Source organism: Cervus elaphus, chromosome 23, assembly GCF_910594005.1.
Source record: "Cervus elaphus chromosome 23, mCerEla1.1, whole genome shotgun sequence".
Lineage (NCBI taxonomy): Eukaryota > Metazoa > Chordata > Mammalia > Artiodactyla > Cervidae > Cervus > Cervus elaphus.
In genome coordinates, this window is record NC_057837.1 from 28204022 (window position 1) to 28222919 (window position 18898).

The 18898-nt window shown below is 45.4% G+C and overlaps 1 protein-coding gene across 5 annotated transcripts in view; it reads right to left on the reverse strand.

Annotated features, from left to right (window-relative positions):
- The window catches only part of FRMD4A (FERM domain containing 4A), a 509371-nt gene that overhangs the window by 134034 nt on the left and 356439 nt on the right, over positions 1-18898 (reverse strand). For all 5 annotated transcript variants that reach the window (XM_043884599.1, XM_043884598.1, XM_043884597.1 and 2 more), the window contains exon 5: positions 9376-9460. In XM_043884599.1, coding sequence (XP_043740534.1) covers positions 9376-9460 — 85 coding nt within the window. The remainder of the gene's footprint in view (positions 1-9375; positions 9461-18898) is intronic.

An 18898-nucleotide genomic window follows, 5' to 3' on the forward strand; every position in this document is an offset into this window, starting at 1 on the left:
CAGGAAGGTGCCCCCAGGCAATGAGGGGCTGGGGTGCAGGATGAGACTGATGTGGTCTTGCACAATTTCTCTTTCTGAGCCCTTTGCCAGATTTTCATCCATCAAGTCACTTCATGTTTGTCTGGGGCACTCGCACTTGGTGGCCTGGGGATTTCTCGCAGTGTCCACGGTATACAGTGCATTTCATGATCTTGAGGACTCTCTCCTATGGAGATCACAGGCACAGCCCAGATGATGGGTCTGTGTGAGTTTCTTTCTAGAGAGCTGAAGAGGGAAGTCCCTCTCTGTCTTCTTTCCCTTCCTCTCCCTGTCATGTGAGCACACACACCAAGCCGGCATGCATCCATCTAAGAGATAAGGACTGGGATTCTGTGAGTCTGAGATGAATGTTTACATTGGTTCCTTTGTCTTGTGGGACTTGATTCTGGGCTTTTGTTTCTCTCATCTTCAGAAGAGATATTATCTGCTCATTAGCAAACCTCCTGGAAGATCTTAGATAAAGACTGCTTATTTCAATTTCAGTAAGAAGATGGTACTTAGATCCAAGTAGCAAATATGGACCAGGGATGACTGTTCAAACTTTAATCATATGTTCTCAGTTCAATGGGGACATCTCAGCGCAGAAGGCTGGACAAGACCCCAGCACAAAGGAGGGATTTTAAGCTTTTTTTTTTTTTAACACGCTCTTCTCAATGGAGACATGTAGGCTCCAAACTTGCTAATTCCCTGAGCATTGACTATGCACCTGGTTCAGTGATACGTCAAGAGAAGATGATTATCAAAATGTACTTAGTGCCAACTTTTTCCTCCAACCCAACAAGACATATTTCTGTGCATCTTCAGATGGTGACCAGGGGTCCTGCCTCTTTGGTTATAATATTTGACAAGATACATTTTGAGATCAAGCATTTAAATGTGATGGGTGGATTTATTTAAAGAGTGGATGATCATCCCCTTCAGTTTAAACGTGAGATTCATAACAAGGCAGCTGGTCATCTTGACCAGTCCCTTACTCCACCCAACTTAAGTCAGCTGAGGATCAGATAACTCCTCCGAGGGACTGAATAGCAGTGTAAGGTCCTTCAGCCTGTGAGCCTCTCTTCCTGTCTCTTGGAAGGTATGTCACTGAAGACACCTAGAGGCTGGACTGCAGAGTTCTCTATTTCCTTATAACTTTAAGATCTACCATCTAAGGGAACCCTTCTTCCTAAAAATTGAAAAAAACACTTGGCATTTTATGACCTAGAAATTGTTGTATTGCAAAGCTTTTGAAAATGATTGCAGCAACTAATTTTTGACAGAAATCTCACTCTGCCAGTGGAGAATTCCAAGCAGGCAGGATTCCATCCTGAAGGTGGGGAAAGTGCTGGGATTAGAGTCCATGCCCACCCCATCGCTCCCTCTAGCATGACAAGTCCACTGTCCCCTGGCCAGACTAACTGATGGGCCTCTCCAGTTGACAGAGGAAGCCATATCCCAGGAGAGAGACGGCCAGATGGAAAGCCTGGCAGGAGGAGCTCTGGTTTCCTGTGTCGCTTCCTAGGAAACACACATCATCCCAGGCCCACTTCCCATGTGAGTTTTCCTAGGAACCAGACACACATTTCTGAATGAGTTTTATCCAACCCTTGGCCATAAATTTCCTTTCCATCATCCACCTGAAACACAACCAAGTTGAAAAACAACAGAAACGCTGTTGGAGCAAAATGGCCACATGGGGCATCAGTGACCCCTTTCTAAACCTCCCCCTGCTCCACTTAAAGCCAATACTTCCAGCCCTGGTCACTGGTGACCAGATTCTAACGTTCTGCATCCTGGACAGATTATGACTGTTATTCCCTGCTCTTTTGGTAGAAAATAGGGGGACTGAAAAGAAAGGAGAAGTGAGAGAGGAGCCACTGTAGTTATGTTTTCTGCCTCCTGGTGAAGGAAGAGTGGAGGGTGGGAGCTGGCATTTGTGGTTTGGGGAAAATGACAAGATAAATAAACAAAACACCTTCCCTCATTTTTGTGCTGTTGAAGAGATAAGAGGTTGGTTCTCTGGAGAAGATGATACATAGGAAGCTGGGATGAAGTGGGCAGAGAGAGCAGGGATTAAAAAGGAGGTCTACACCCCAGTGGAGGCCACTCCCTCCCCCAGATGCTACAGTGGGAGCTGACATCCCAGGAGTGAAATAAGGCAATGAAGAGTCACGAGAAAAGACCCCAAGCACTGATACTTGGGGTTCCCGCTGAAAGAACGAGCTTGCCACGGGACACAGACACAGGGGCCCATCTCCACCTGGGCACTGGGAGCTTTTGAGGGTCTCACTCTTAGTTATGGATGGAAAGCCCCCTACATGAAAGGCAGAGTGCATGCTTGCTCTGTCACTTCAGTCATGTCTGACTCTTTGCAATCTCATGGACTGTAGCCTGCCAGGCTCCTCTGTCCATGGGATTCTCCAGGCAAGAATACTGGACTGGGTTGTCATGCGCTCCTCCAGGGGATTTTCCTGACCCAGGGATTGAACCGGTGTCTCTTATGTCTCCTGCATTGGCAGGCAGGTTCTTTACCACTAGCGCCTTTTGGGAAGCCCACATAAAAGACAGAGACCAAAATAAATCAACAGCAAACAAAAAGAACTGAAAAGAAACAGAATGTGCATGATAATTAATATTACTGGAGAGATAAGGGGATATTTGGTTCAAAGACAATAATAGGATTATATGTATCTAAAGAAAAATCAGTTAATATGAAGGAGTCTGAGAAATTCAAAGCATGATAGCAAAGGTTAATAGAGGAGATTAAAGATAACATTGAGGAAAATCTTCTAGAAAGTAGGGCAAAATGACAAAGAAGGAAAATAGGAGAAATGAGATGTCAAAGCAGGAGGTCATGCCCAGCCTCTGATTAATGGTGGCTCCAGAAGGAGGGCAGAGAGGAAACAAAGAGACATCATACAAGAAATAATACCAAAAACCTGCCAGAAATGAAGAGGAATATGAATCTCCAGACTAAAAGTGTCCATCTACACAACACAGTGGGTTTACCAAGACCTACTTCAAGGCACACCATCCTGCAATTTCAGATAAAGGGGAATAGAAGGAAATCCTAACAGATCCCATGGAGGTCATGGTGGGGGCAGTCCACTTACAGTGTCCACTTACAGACACAGACTTCCCCAGAGCAACTCTTGAAGACTCTGCTGCAACACCTGTGATATACTGAGAGAGGTCATTCTGTATTTTCACATCCAGTCAAACTATGAAACCAGATGTGAAGGTAAAACAAAGACTTTTTCAGGTGTGCAAGGACCCCAACATTTTACTTCCCATATACGTTTTCCCTGGATCAGTGCAGGACGTTCTCCAGTGAAACAAAAGTGTAAAAACACAGGAAGACCTGGGACCCAGGAAGCAAAGTACCTACTCCAGAGTTGGGGTGAAGGAAAGATGGGACAGAAACGAGGACATCCTGGGCTGAGGGCTGCAAATGAGGCTACATTCAGACAAGAGCAGAAGGACAGAGTGCTCCAAAAGGGAGGTCCCAGGAAGAACAACAAAGGCAACAACAAAAAACCCAGCCAAAGAGAGGAACAGATAAATTACCTGATGTATATGGAAATTAACGTCAGTAGACATTTGAAAATCTGTAGGAGCTTTTGGGGAAAAAAAGATGGATGGATAGAAACTAAAGCAAGTAATGGCAAAATGGCCATTACCTTTAGGTAAAATAACCGGTTGTCTATAAAGGAATCGAAACCCTAGGATGCTACTTGGGTTAGTCATAATAATGGTAATGCTGATGGGTATGTCTTTTGCCTAGGATTGTGGTATCACCACACTGAGAGAAATGGGAAGGGGAAAGTGTGGGTGGGTGCATAGGAGACCTCAGTCCTCACCTATATAAAAAATGGATAAATCAAGGAATAAGACCCTGTCCCAATTATTTAGAAGCAGAGAGAGGCAAATACCAGAAGAAACAGCTAAAATTGTTGGAAGTGGTGGGGGGTGGGCTCTTTTTCATAAACAGCCTCTTGACTTTTAAACTATATCATATATTACTTAGATAAGCATAAACATTAATGTGTTAAAAGTGGATGAAGGACTTCCCTGATGGTCCATTGGCTAAGAGTCTGTGCTCCCAATGCAGGAGGTCCTGGTTCAATCCCTCGTCAGGGAACTAGATCCTGCAAGCTGCAACTAAGATCTGGCCCAGCCAAACAAATAAATAAATATTTAAAAAAATAATAATCTTTTTTTTTTTAAGTGAATGAAATAAGTTGGAGGAAGCAGGAATGAACAGCTTATTGTATCTGAACAACGTAGATTTCGATTCTAGTACATTGTAGGAATTGCTTCCCAAGCCACAGGGAGGGTGCTGGGTCAGCCAGTATCAGCATCACTCGCCAGGGATGTGTCTGGCCCTGCTCTCGGGTTCCTCAAGTCGCAAGAGGGCAGTGTGGGCGGCACACAGAAGACTGCAGCCAGGAGGAACTTGGGTCTGCTTCCAAGGGAGCAATTCTACCTCAATGGGAGCTAATAACGTGCCTGGTGGGGTGCTGGCCACATTCACGTCTATCTCGCTTAATCTTCCCAAGAAGCTGGTGGGTTTGGGTTTTTTAATATTGTTGTTCAACTGAAGAGGAAAATGAAGCTTGGAGACATCACAGAAGGTGTCCACATTTATTGCAGTTGCTAAGACGCAGAGGTAGGAAGGAACCCAGGAATCCAAATCCCTAATCAGAATCACTCTGCTCCAGAGCCTCCTGCCATCTTTGCATGTTTACAGTGGTGCCAAGCCTGCTCCACCACTTCAGGTTCCTTGTCTGACTAAGTTATTAACTCTCTCCAGCACCACTTTCCTCCCTCAGTAAACGCGATGATTCCATCTCACTTGTGAGTCTCGCATAACGTAATATATGTGAAAGAAATGTTTAAATGAAACAAATGAACTTATTTACGAAACAAAAGGACTTAAAGATATAGAAAACACACTTACGGTTACCAAAGAGGAAACGTGGTGGTGGAGGGATAAATCAGGAGCTTGGGATAAACACACGCACACCTTTATGCACGGAGATAAAGCCTGAATATTCGTTGGGAGGACTGATGCTGAAGCTCCAATACTTTGGCCACCTATGTGAAGAGCCAACTCATTGAAAAAGACCCTGATGCTGGGAAAGATTGAGGGCAGGAGAGGCAGGGGACGACAGAGGATGAGATGGTTGGATGGCATCACCAACTCAATGGACATGAGTTTGAGCAAACTCTGGGAGATAGTGAAGGGAAGCCTGGTATGCTGCAGTCCCTGGGGTCACAAAGAATCTGATATAACTGAGCAACTGAACAACAACAATCACTATGATATATAAGACAGATGACCAACAAGGATCTACTGTATAGCACAGGGAACTCTACTCAATATTCTGGGATAACCTATATGAGAAAAGAACCTAAAAAAGAATGAATATATATATAACTGAATCATTTTGCTGTATACTGAAAATAACACAGCATTGTAACTATACTCCAATAAAATTAAAAGGAAAATTTTATATGCTGTGTCAATTATGCAAATAAAAATATTCTTTTTGATGATGAGAGACAGGTGGCCTTGTGACGTGATTCCATCTCCTTTGTCACCATCAGAAAAGCCATCTCCGGCTCACTGGCAGGACTCACTATGCTCCAGGACAGATGCTGAGAAGAGAGAGCGGGGGCCCTAGAAGGGCACTCAGGTCTGCAGGCAGGCTGATGCTATGGGCATCCTGGACCCTATATGTAGCTTGTTCCTAATGTATCACCTCCTCCACTTGGGGAACCTATAATATTTAGTTCTGGGAATTTCTTTTTATTTCCCGTTAATCCCAGAAACCTCTGTGATCATGATTCAGAAACACCGAAGTCATCACCTTCAGCTCAGCATCTGTGACTAGACTGAACTGAACAACTCTGAGAGAAACCATGTTTGCTCCCTTAACCCAGGGGCCTGGATAAGCACAATCTGGGGGCAACTTTTCACTTGCCAGGGTTGATGGCGATCTCACACCAGTAGCAACTTTCTAAGTATCTACTGCCCAAGTCTGCCCCCTTGTGGACAAGTCCTCACTGTTTATTTCTTTCAAACGGCTTTCACATGGACTAAGCAAAGGCCATCAGACACTTGCTACCTATGAGATAAGTAAGGCTGGTATTATTTTCACTTTATAGTGAGAAAATGAGGTTTAGAGAGAGAAAGAAAACCACAAATCCCTAGAACGACATTTAGCATCTTTGTGCTGCCATTTAGCAAAATCCCCAAATACTCTACTCAGAGTACCCTGAGCTTGAGCTCAGGTTAAGTCCTGATTCAGCAACTGTCAGCGAGTGAGGTTCTTTCACAGGTTGAATTTGATCACTACCATAGCCTCCAGGATTTTGAACACTTGCATTTTGTGGAACTATTTTGTGCAGTGAGGTGCTGAAATCATTCTAGAAGGAAAAGTGATGGCTGATAGACCATTTCAGGTCTCATGTGTGTGCTTCGACATGTGGTGGGTTGCTGCAGTCCCTCAAAGCTGGGTTTAGTTAAGCAGGAAAAGTATAGGCAGCAGGATGGGAACTCCTTTGAACACAGCCATTGACCATGTCACAACAGGTGTACCTGGCTTTGAAGTTCTCTGTGGAGGGTTTGGCCGCACGGGCACAGTGCAGCCCAAAGGCTGAGCTCTGTGATCCTGAGTCAGGCTGCCAGCGTCAGCCATTCAGTCGATATGCAACCCTGGTGAATCTCATAACCACCCTGTGTCTCAGTTGCCTCACAGAGAAAGCTAGGATAAAGAACAGTATTCACTTCAGAGGTGGTGCAAAGTTTCAGCCACATAACTTACAGAGATCACTCAGCGCCAAGCCCACCATGGTGCCACGAGAGTAGGTATCAGCAATCCCTCTCCCTGGCTGTTAATGAGCTGGCCTAAGGCTGCACTCATGAGACAGAAGGAGGTTTGTTGGCGGGTGCAGAGTGGGTCTTTACTTTAAGTACATTGTCCTAGTTACGGTTCTCAACCCCAGGACGGAGTGTGTCCTCAAAATTTTCTGTGGACATTTTGGGTTATCGAGTGAAAGGAAACACTACAAGAATATGGGGAATTGGATGCAAGAGACTGTCCCACTCAATTAAGAACTGTCCCATGAAGAGACGTGGCCCTAAAGAAGACGTACAAGTGGCCAGGGAGCACACGAGATGATGCTCAACATCACTAATCATCAGGGAAACGGAAATCAAAGCCACAAAGAGAGATTGCCTAACACTACTAGGATGGCTGTTTGTTTGGGTTTTTTTTTGAAAACCCAGAAAATAGTAAGTGTTGGTGAGGATGTGCAAATTTGGAATCTTTATGTGCTGTTGGTGGGAATATAAAATGACGCAGTCTTTATGGAAAGCAGTAAGGCAGGTCCTAAAAAACTGAAAAACAGAATTACCACATGATTGAGCAATTCCACTTCTGGGTATTCACCCCAAACAACTGAAAGCAGGGATATGAATAGAAACTTATAAACCTATGTTTTCCCAGTAGTCACATACGGATGTGAGAGGTGAACCTTAAAGGAGGCTGAAGAATTGATGCTTTCGAATTGTGGTGTTGGAGAAGGCTCTTGAGAGTCCCTTGGACATCTAGGAGATCACACCAGCCAATCCTAAAGGGAATCAACCCTGAATATTCACTGGAAGGACTGCTGCTGAAGCTGAAGCTCCAATACTTTGGCCACCTGATATGAAGAGTCGACTTACTGAAAAAGACCCTGATGCTGGGAAAGATTGAGGGCAAGAGGAGAAGGGGGTGACAGAGGATAAGATGGTTGGATGGTATCAGTGACTCAATGGATGTGAGTTTGGGCAAACTCCAGGAGATAGTGAAGGACAGGGAAGCCTGGCATGCTGCAGTCTGTGGGGTTGCAGAGTCGGAGACGAAACAACAACGTTCATAGCCGCATTACTCCTAACAACCAAAAAGTGAAAGTAATGCAAGTATCCACTGATGGATGGATGAATAAACAAAAGGTGGAAAATGCATACAATGGAATATTAGCTGTAAAAAGGAAGGAAATTCTGACACATGATACAATATGGATGAACCTTGAGGACATTATGCTAAGTGAAATAAACCCGACACAGAAGGTCAAATATTGCAGGAGTCCCCTTATGTGAGGGACCCAGAATAATCAAATACAGAGAAATAGAAAGTAGGATGGAAGTTGCCAGAGAATAGGGAATTATTGTTTAAGGGATACAGAGTTTCAGTTTAGTAAGATGAGGAGTTCTGTGGATAGATGGTAAGAGTGGTTGCATAAGGTAAACATGTGATACCTGTTAGGTGTTAATATACACTTATCAGTGGTTACCATGGTAAATTTTATCACAGTTAAAAAAATGTCCCACTGCCATAGAGAACAGTGGTTGATAAGAGGGTTGGGGTGGGGAGGGATGGATTGGGAGCTTGGGATTAGCAGATGCAAACTACTATATATAGAATGGAAAAACAAGAGCCCTTACTGCACAGTGCAGGGAATGATATTCAATATTCCGGGGTAAACCACAATGGGAAAGAATACAAAAATGAATGAATATATGTATAAATGAATCACTTTGTTGTACAGCAAAGACATTGTAAATCAACTTCTTGTTCTTTTTCCGTCACTAAGTCGTGTCAGACTCTTTGCGTCCACACGAGCTGCAGTATGCCAGGCTTCCCTGTCCGCCACTAAATCAGCTAGACTTCAATAAATTTAAAAAGTTGTCCCACCCAAAGTACCAATAGCATCCTTTTGAGAGATACTTCCAGAATATCCAAAAATGATCAAATATACATGCATTTGGTTATAAGAGGCTCATTTATCCTTATGAGACCTAGTGCATTTGTCACACTAGTCTGGGTTTCCCTTCTTAGGTCACAGTTGCCAAGTTAAGGAGACTCCTAATCAAGTTAAGAAACACCTCCAAGGAGCCATAACATGGTTACAGGATTGGAAGGAGTCATGTTATAAACACTCGATAGCTTTAGCTCCTTGGAGTTCTCATTTATTTATAGCCATTAATTTAGAAATTACTTCTACTAATCAATAGAAGTAGTGGATGCAATGCAGGAGACCGGAGTTCAATCCCTGGGTCAGGAAGATCCCATAGAGAAGGAAATGGTAGCCCACTCCAATATTCTCGCCTGGAGAATCCATTGGACAGAGGAGCCTGTGAGGGCTATAGTCCATGGGGTCGCAGACTCGCACATGACTGAGTGACTAACACACTTTCTACTAATCAATAGCATCGCATTAAGGGCAGCAAGCTGGGATTCCCAGCTACAAAGGAGACTTTCAGATTTCAACAGAAAACTCCAAACAGGAAGAAGTAGTTCTTACCTTGTAGATGCAGGACTTGGCATTCAGGAAGAAAAGCTCGATGGTGGCATTGTCCTTCAGGTATGAGATGCTCTCAATATAGAACCTACAAGAGAACAGCTGCCAATGAACCACAGACACACCAGCTGATGAGCCAGAAAATCAAGTCTGAGTTACATGATCTGACTGGAGGATGAGGACTTCCAACCCAACAGGAACAAAAGAAAAAGTCATCAGTTCCTTAGTGCTTTTCAAGTTTTATTTATAGTGGATTAGGACCATCACGACTGACAGCCCTTTCCATAGCTAGGAGCCAGGTTTGCCGTCAGCCTCCAGGAGTAAACTTGAACTTGACCGTTTACTTCTATTTCCCTTACCTGTTTCCAATTTTTTTTTACAATGTCACTTGCTTCCATGACATTACTTTCTGTCCTAATCACTGTTAAGTTGGAGTTTTAAAAGATAATTTCTTTTGCTTAGTCGAATAAAGGGCCTTATTTTTCTTTGAAATGGTTACGACAGATCTTCTGAAGACAGCAAGGTGGGATTTGACATCTCCACATCCAGAAGGCTGGGGCCGGTGTTCTTAACACTGTGATATTCATGAACATGAAGCCAAATGAAAATTGGATTCTTATGCAGATGAAGCTTATGCGATTTTTTTTCAAGATGACACACGCTGAAATTATTTAAGTTTGCATTCAATAAGTCTTTACAAGTTGATTCTGGAGTTTATTCAATTCCCTAATTAGATAAGGCACTTGTACTTGTCTCAGGATCAGCTGTACTGAGGGAGCCGGGATGACAGGGGAGAAGGAAATGATTGGCACGCAGAGCCTTGGAGGGGAGGAGGTTCTGAGAAGGGGTGACAACTCCGGGTGGAGGGGGGCTTGTGGAAACTGAAATGAGAAAAAAACAAGTGCTGTGGTCTTTCAGAACAGCATTAAGATGTGATGGAAGGAGTCATGGGGAGGAAGCCAAGAGCCTGGTAATCTGCGCCCAGGGCTGTGTGATTCAGGACAAGTAATGCTGGGCTTCTGCTTGCTAGACTATAAAAGATAGCAGGACACGGTCAGCAGTTCCCCACCTAAAATGTCTGCTGCTTTCAAGTACTGGAACCTAATTCAGATTAAGAGCTTCCTGGTGGCTCAGTGGTAAAGAATCTGCTTGCACGCAGATCCCTGGGCTGGGAAAATCTACTGGAGCAGGAAATGGCAACCCACTCCAGTATTCTTGCCTGGAGAATTCTATGGACAGAGGAGGTGATGGGCTACAGTCCATGGGGTTGCAAAAGAGTCGGACATGACTTCGAGACTAAACAACAAGAAAAACAGCAAAATCAACACACCAACATTGCATAAGGCAGACAACACGTTTGTGTAGGCTAGGGCAAGTCCACGGCATCCCACCTTGCAACCTCTGGTCTACAGCTAAGTAAACAACATCTTTGACCATTTCACAGATATGCACAGAGGCTGTTGTGATGAATACAACACAGATTCAGTTAAATTTGTGAGTAACTCCAGAGTAACTTCAGATATTAGTAGATATTTTCAATCCACAATATTAGTCCTACAATTACCATCTTGAAAGGTCTACAAAATTTTTGGAAATTACAATACTATCTTCATTTGTGCAAAGCCTGGGAATGAACAGGCTGGCTGATTACACCTTTCCCCTACCGAAAAAACAAAGCACTTGCCTCCTGCTTTTGGACCAAGCATTTTAGGTCATGAAGGTCTCCATAAAGGGTCTGTAGCAGTCTCAGAGAAACTGGAAAGCTGCGCCCCTTTCACTCTCCTAATAACAAAGACTTAAAATGCGGTGGCAAATTCTACTTCTCAAAACAAAACACAGTTGTCTCTCTGTATTGGCAGGGGATTGGTTCCAGGATCCCATCCCCAAGGATATCCCTTGGATGCTCAAGTCTCTGATATAAAATGGTGCAGTACAGTCAGTACGTATCCCAGGGTTTTACATCTGATCCATGCATCTGGAGGACTGACTGCAAGTTAAATGTGATGTCATTTAAAAGTCTCCATCCCTTGTAAAAGGTTCTTGGCAATGGGTAGTCAGAATAGCAAAATCAGAAGGAAAGAAGGCAGACAGATGGAAGGGAAGGGAAAGGAAGGCAGGTGGGGGAGGGGAGGGTGACAAAGGCTCAGGGCTCTGGGGCAGGGGGTTGGGGGAGAGCAAAGCCAGATCAGCTGGGAGACTTGCAGCACTGTGCTTAGTCGCTCAGTGTTTCCGACTGTAGCCCGCCAGGCTCCTCTGTCCATGGATTCTCTAGGCAAGAACACTAGAGTGGGTTGCCATGTCCTCTTCCAGGGGATCTCCCCAACCCAGGAATCGAACTGGGGTCTCCTACATTGCAGGTGGATTCTTTACCAGCTGAGCTCCCAGGGAAGCCCAGAGACCTGCAAGCGTGGCCTATTACAAATCAATTCTGCCTCTATACCTGTGTCCAAGCTATTCCTCTCACCCCCAGAACAATCCTGCTGCAGATCCCAGCTCACTCCTGCTCCCTTCTGCCTTGCTCAGCCATGACATGTTTTCATTGACTCTGAGGACAGTCCCCATGGAGGATCTCCTCTCCTGGGCTCCGGTGACACCCTCTGCTTATTGTGGCCCCTGGTCCCATGATTCCCTGTTCCCTGAGAGGCCTTCTCACTAGGCTGCTGACTCCTTAAGGGCTGGGACCCAATCTCATTCATTTTTGCATTTCCAGCACTAATCCAGGACCTGGCACCAACATGCACAATTTTTAAAAAATTTATTTCTTTTTACATTCTTTTTTTTTTTTTTAAAAACATTCTTTTCCATTATGGCTTATCACAGGACATTGAATATAGTTCCCTGTGCTATACAGTAGGACCTTGCTGTTTATCCATTCTAAATGTAACAATTTGTATCTGGGGTTGCCTGGTAGCTCAGACGGTCAAGAATCTACCTATAATGCAGGAGACCCAGGTTTGATTCCTGGGTTGGGAAGATCCCCAGGGGAAGGGAACGGTTACCCACTCCAGCATTCCTTTTTTTATATATAATTTAAAAAATTTCTGGCTGTGCTGGGTCTTCGCTGCTGCATGAGCTTTACTCTAGTTGCAAGAGCAGGGGCAACTCTCTAGTCGCAGCACGCAAGCTCCTCATTGCACTGGCTTCTCTTGTGGAGCAGGGGCTCTGGGGTGCGAGAGCTTCAGGAGTTGCTGCACCACACGGGCTCAGCAGTTGCAGCTCCTGCGCTCTGCACAGGCTCAGCAGTTCTGATACACTGGCTGAGCTACCCTGCAGCATGAGGGATCTTCCCAGACCAGGGATCGAACCTGTGCCTCCCGCACTGAGCCACCAGGGAAACCCTACTCCAGCACTCTTGCCTGGAGAATTCCACGGACAGAGGAGTCTGGCGGGCTACCAAACCCCAAGTCCAGTCCATCCCTCTCCCTCCCTCCCTGCCCCTTGGCAAACACAAGTCTGTCCTCTGTATCTTGTGAGTCTGTTTCTGTTTCATAGATAAGCTCCTTTTGTGTCATAGCTTAGATTTCACATAAAAGTGGTATCATATGGGACTTGTCTTCCTTTTTCTGAATTACTCCACATAGTGTGATAATCTCTAGTTTCATCCATATTACTGCAAACGGCATTATTTTGTTCTTTTTTATGGCTGAATAGTATTCCACTGCATATATAACATGTAAGTTTCTATGAGTGAAAAACTCTGATTTTCAACTGTTCTCCTCTCCATACGCCACTGTTGGGAGTGCTTACTGAACAGTGAAATGAGTGACAAAGACATGCAGGAGGGAGAAAAAAAATAAATGATTTCCCAGACCATTTATAATGATTAGGGGTCCTTACAGTCCACACTCCACACCCAGCCCCTGCCCCTCTGCCCCTTCTCTCAGTGTGAACGTACAAAGCTGTTCACAGAGATATGCTGATGACTGAATAGCAGAGGCTTCTGGAATTTGCCAGTGAGTGACCTTAGTTCTGTAATAATTATGAACCTAAAGATGTTGGGTCTGAAATAACTTGATTTTCAAAACAATGCCTTATGTCTCGATCCCATTCATTTTAATGCTTGACAATTAAGGAGTGAAGACATTCTGTCCCACCCCCTCCCAATTTTTTCTTCAATAGCATATTAAGCAAAAACATTACAATTCCCTTTCCAGCTCTCTAATAATGGGGAACTGAAATTAGATAGCAAATTCTATGCCTTTTGAGGTAGTATTTGTTCTCTGGCTCACAAGAGACAGGAAGGTGGAGGAAATAACTATATTCTGAGGTGGAGGGGAAAAAAAATCACTTCCTTTTGACAGAAACTGGAAAGCAGTTTCCTGTTAACCTTTATCACCAAGAAACAGCTTGGGAAACCCAGTGAGTTCCAGGGCTGTCATATTATTCTTCTGTAATCCTGGATATTTAATTCATCCTGAACTTTCCATCTGTGCTAGGGAGCTGGTGAGTCAAAAGTGCCCAGAGGAAAACAAACCTCATACATCTCAATCCCATGCCCAGGCCCAGCACACACTTGGGGAGAAGAACTTCTAGGGAAATGGGAAAGGTTGACAGTGTCTGTTCAAAGTTGAGATCCCAGTTCTGTTCTTTTGGGCTTCCCTGGTGACTCAGATGGTAAAGAATTTGCCTGCAATGCAGGAGACTCGGGTTCAATCCCTGGGTTGGGAAGATCCCCTGGAGAAAGGAATGGCTACCCATTCCAGTATTCTTGCCTGGAAAACCCAATGGACAGAGAAGCCTGGCGAGCTACAGTCCATGGGGTGGCAGAGTCAGGCACGGCTGAACGACTAACACTTAATCTGCTCTTTTGGTTTTTCCTGAGAGCCTTGTCAAAGGTCCTCCTTTGAGGCACTAGATGGCGATATTGCATTTGCTTACCTACCAGTGCGGAATGTCAGTGTTAAGAGTGGGTTCACACAAAAAAATTCCAGCTCTCTGGGTAAACCTAAGGATACGGATGATGTCTCTCATATTCAGAGGGTCTGTGTGGATGATTCCAAGTCTGATTTTGTATTAACAGAGGGGTCTGGATGCTTTGACATCTAGGGTCTTGCTTACCCTGTGGGCAATCCAAAGCCTACTACCTTTTTCGCCTGCCCCAGGGGAATTTCACACTCCAGGCTGCTATTCACCTCCCTTAATTATCTCAGAGCTAAGAACTGGTTAACTTGGGAGAGTCCACATACCCCCAGAGGCTGCTGAAGTTATTCAAACTAGCCCATCCTAAGCCTGCTTACCGCGCCTGATCGACTCCTGCAGAAACCACAGTAAAGGCTCTTGCCCATTGGTCCCTCACTCTGCTTCCTGGCTGAGCCTGGTGCTTCCTCATGCGCTTTACTCTGCTGGGAACCCTCTCCTCTTGGGAACCGACTAGCAATCTCTCTTTTCAATGTTAGTCATATCCTTATCTGTTGGCCCCAAGTCACCTGAATAATAATAAGGCCTACACTCTAAAATAGGTTCTTCATGGGAACTTCCCTGGTGGTTCCAATGCAGGGATGCAGGTTTGACCCCTGGTTGGAAACCTAAGATCCCACATGCTTCGGGGGCAACTAAGCCAGTGTACCACAACTAGAGAAACCCACATGCCATAACAAAGATCCCACATGCTGTAACTAAGACCCAATGCAGGCAAATAAGTAAATATTAAAAAAAAAACAAAAAACCTAAGCTGATTCTTCAGCACATTTAATAGGCCTGAATCTTTTTCCTCATTCTCCCATGCTGTGCAGCTTGTGACATCTTAGTTCCCTGACCAGGGACTGAACCCAGGCTCCGGGCAGTGAAAGCACCGAGTCCTAACCACTGGACTGCCAGGGAATTCCCAGTAGGACTGAATCACAGGGCTTCTTTTTGAGTCAAAGGAAACAGTGCTCTGGGCCAAGGGTAAACCTGGCTCAGTACCACAACTGATGCCACACGCAAACTGACCCAGATGATGCTAATCCGAGGACATTTTATCAGATGGTCTGAAGTGGGAATACATATGTGCTATGCTATTACATGTCTGAGCGTATTAAATACTCAAGGCTCTGGAGCCTTGGGGAAGTCTGGTCTCCTTAACCTGTAGAAGCCTCAGGTGGCGGCAGACTGAACACCACTCTGCCGGATGACATCATCTAAGGGCTCCTACGGGCCCCCTCACTCCTCCTCTTCCCTCTCACATCCCCACTTGGCACTTGGGAATTACTGACTATTTACGGCAAGTGTTAATTAAATGGCCCAATGATTTCATTTCGTAATGAACACAAATGTCACATTTGGAATGCTGGCTTTTGGTAGCAAAAAGGAGTGATAGTAATGAGAAGGATAATTAATACTGCTGTGAGTTTCTGCAGCCAAGTATCTCTGATGTTGAGAATTTCAACAGTGCCGAGAATCCTAACTGGGACACCCAGTTGAGATCTAGTGAGTTCTGGTTAGCGGACACCTCCTTTTAGGTCCACACCATCGTTGTTACTGTGAGTGACGGGAAACAGCACTTGCTGTCTTAATCAGCCCGGAAAGACACCAACAGGCAGGTCGTGAACTCGGCTATAAAATCCCCCCTCCCAGATGACAGCTTCCTGGCATCTCCTTTCTTTTTTTTTTCTTCTCTGTAGCTCACTTTAGTTTATTGTTTGTGAAACTCTAGGTTTGAAGAGACACATATAATTTCTATTTATTTTCCTACAAACAGTGTCGATGACCAGAGCTCCAAGAAGGCTTGGCTGGAGAATACACAATGAAAGGAACACCCAGACATGGAGGAATTATCCTGAGCATAAACTCAAGTCCATTTAAAAAAAAAAAAATAAGAAGGGGACTTCCCTGGCGGTCCAGTGGTAAAGATTCTGTGCTTCCAACACAGGCATCATGGGTTTGATCCCTGATCAGGGATGAGATCCCACCTGTCTTGTGGTCAAAAAATAAAAACAAACAAACAAAAAACCAAAAAGGACAAAGCGACTTCTTTGGGTGAGTAGGCATATTTTTCCTTCTATTTTTTCTTGACCTATTTCTTTTTTTCCTTAATTGTGTTTGGTTGTTCTGGGTCTTTGTTGCTGTGTGTGGGCTTTCTCCAGTCGTGGCAAGTAGGGGCTCCTCTCCAGTCGCAGTGCATGGCTTCTCTTTGTGGTGGCTTCTCTTGTTGCAGAGCACAGTCTCTAGGCACATGGGCTTAGTTGCCCTGTGGCATGTTGGGACTTCCCGGACCAGGGATCAAACCAGTGTCCCCTGCACTGCAAGGCAAATTCTTAACTGCTGGACCACCAGGGAAACCCTCTTGACCTATTTCTTAAGCTTGACTGGTGGTCCCTACCAGACGGTCACTGCTCTCAATTTGGGGAACTTGCCTCATGGCATTAAACAATGATCTTGTCATTAAATGTGATCTTTGTCAAACACTGAACACTGGGAAGCTTGTAGAGGATGTGTGAGGGGTCAGGGGATGGGAAGATGAAGCTGGAGAGGCATGCACAAGTCAAGTCACCCAGGACAAGCGAGGGCAGCCTTAGCACACTAATGCACTGGGGATCAAATGACAATCCTAGAAAGGTGCTTAGTAACAACATATAGAAGAGGGTGGGAGGGGCCAAGACCTGAAGCAGAGATGAACAAGATTTCAGGACCAGCTGAGACTTATGAAGGTCCTAATTACAGACAGGGGCATGTACATGGAGGGTAAAAATGAAAATGTTAGTTACTCAGTTGTGTCCGACTCTTTGTGACCCTGTGGACTGTAGCCCACCAGGCTCCTCTGTCCCTGCAATTCTCCAGGTAAGAATACTGGAGTGGGTTGTGATTACATTCTCCACGGTATCTCCCCAACCCAGGGATTGAACCTAGGTCTCCTGCATTGCAGACAGATTCTTAATTATCTGAGCCACCAGGGAAGCCCACGGAAGGTAAAGGATGGAGCTATTTAAGATATGTAGATAAGAGGAATTCACAGATAAGAGGGCAGAGAAGGGAACAGGTGGGAGAGAGCAGATGACATCCAGGCTGACTTTCAAGTTCCTGGCTTGAGGGGCTGAATGGGTGATGGTGTCCCCTGCAGAGATAAGGAGGCATCAAAGCAAGAAGTCCAGGTTTGGGGACAGAAAGATGATGATGTTATTCAATTCAGACAGGAGGGCAGAGAACCGCCTGTGCAATTTGGTGCCCAGAGATCTCCAGTTACCATGGAGCTGATAGAACCAGACACTGGACCCTTAGAGACTGAGGGATCAGTGGGACATGGGAAAAGGGGCAGCAAGCCCATCCTTCTGAACCTCTGCTATGAACAGAACGGGGCACAGGGGTGGGAACTGCAGGATGAGGCAAGTCAGGGAGGTATTTTCTTTTGTGAGGGTGAGAGTGCTGCGGATGTGGAGGGGAGGGGTCCGTGGAGAAGCAGCGGCTTAAGATAAACAGCAGAGACTGAGGGGAGTGAGCTCCCTGAGGTGGTGGGAGGGGCTGGAACTAGAAGGTATGTGGACCTGCCAGCCTCAGATGATGGAATGAGGGGTGTGTGTGTATGAGAGAGAGGGAGAGGGGGAGAGGGATGGAGGTGGGAGAAAGGGATCTTAGAAGTTGGGAGGTTTAATTTCTTCACTGATCAATTCTTAAATCCTCAAACAGCAACTACATCATACAAGCCCCCAGTGAATATTCATAAACCAATATCCAAACCCATAGATGATGGTGAGTACATAGCATGGAATTCACAAGTTAGAAAGCTGTTGACAACCCATAGTTGAAATGATAGGCTTTTAGCTCTTAATGTCCAGCAGTGATGCAGCTCAGAATGACAAAAAGGGACCAGCTGGACAGAGGAGTTTTCTCTGTAGAACAGGAGACAGCACAGCACAGGGCAGAACGTCTCCATATTGGAGGTCCCTGTTGTCAGGAGACGGCAAGTCCCTCTCAAGAGGGACTAATGGCACACATCTCTGCTTCCCTCTTTAAGACTACCCTACCATTTGCTAAGGTGGTTTCCAATGGGGCTGCCAAGCTTCGGGACTGCAGGTTGCGGTTGTCCCTGCAGGGGGCGCTCTGTCCATGGTGCTGACTCTGGCAGTCCCAGAGCAGCAAGGTCAGGTCTGGGAGGGCTGCCTCTCTTACTGCCCCTCTCACCCAGCACTGCAAATGGACACCAGGGCTGCAGAGGCGGCCAAGCGTGGAGCCGGAGATGGGTCAAGGCTGGTGATCTCGACTCAAGTCCTCTGGCCCTGCCTGCACAGGGGGCAATGGTGGGCTCTTTGATTAGCAATCTCGATGTCCCTTTTCATTTGTGAGAGGGAGACTGCGTGGTACAGGGGGCAGGGCCCCAGGATGGGAGTCAGATCTGGCTGGGCAGATACAGTAACTTACTAGCCATGCTGGGGAGAGAATTTACCTAAACATCTTGGTTCCCCATCTCCTTATCTTGATTAGGAAAAACAACAGCTGCTTCAAGGACTGTTGCGAACTAATTCACCCACAGTGATGGACAGCTGCCTTCTCTCTGACCTTTTTCCTTTTTAGGTAATTACTAAGACCCTGATGTCACTGTGGCCATTCCTGG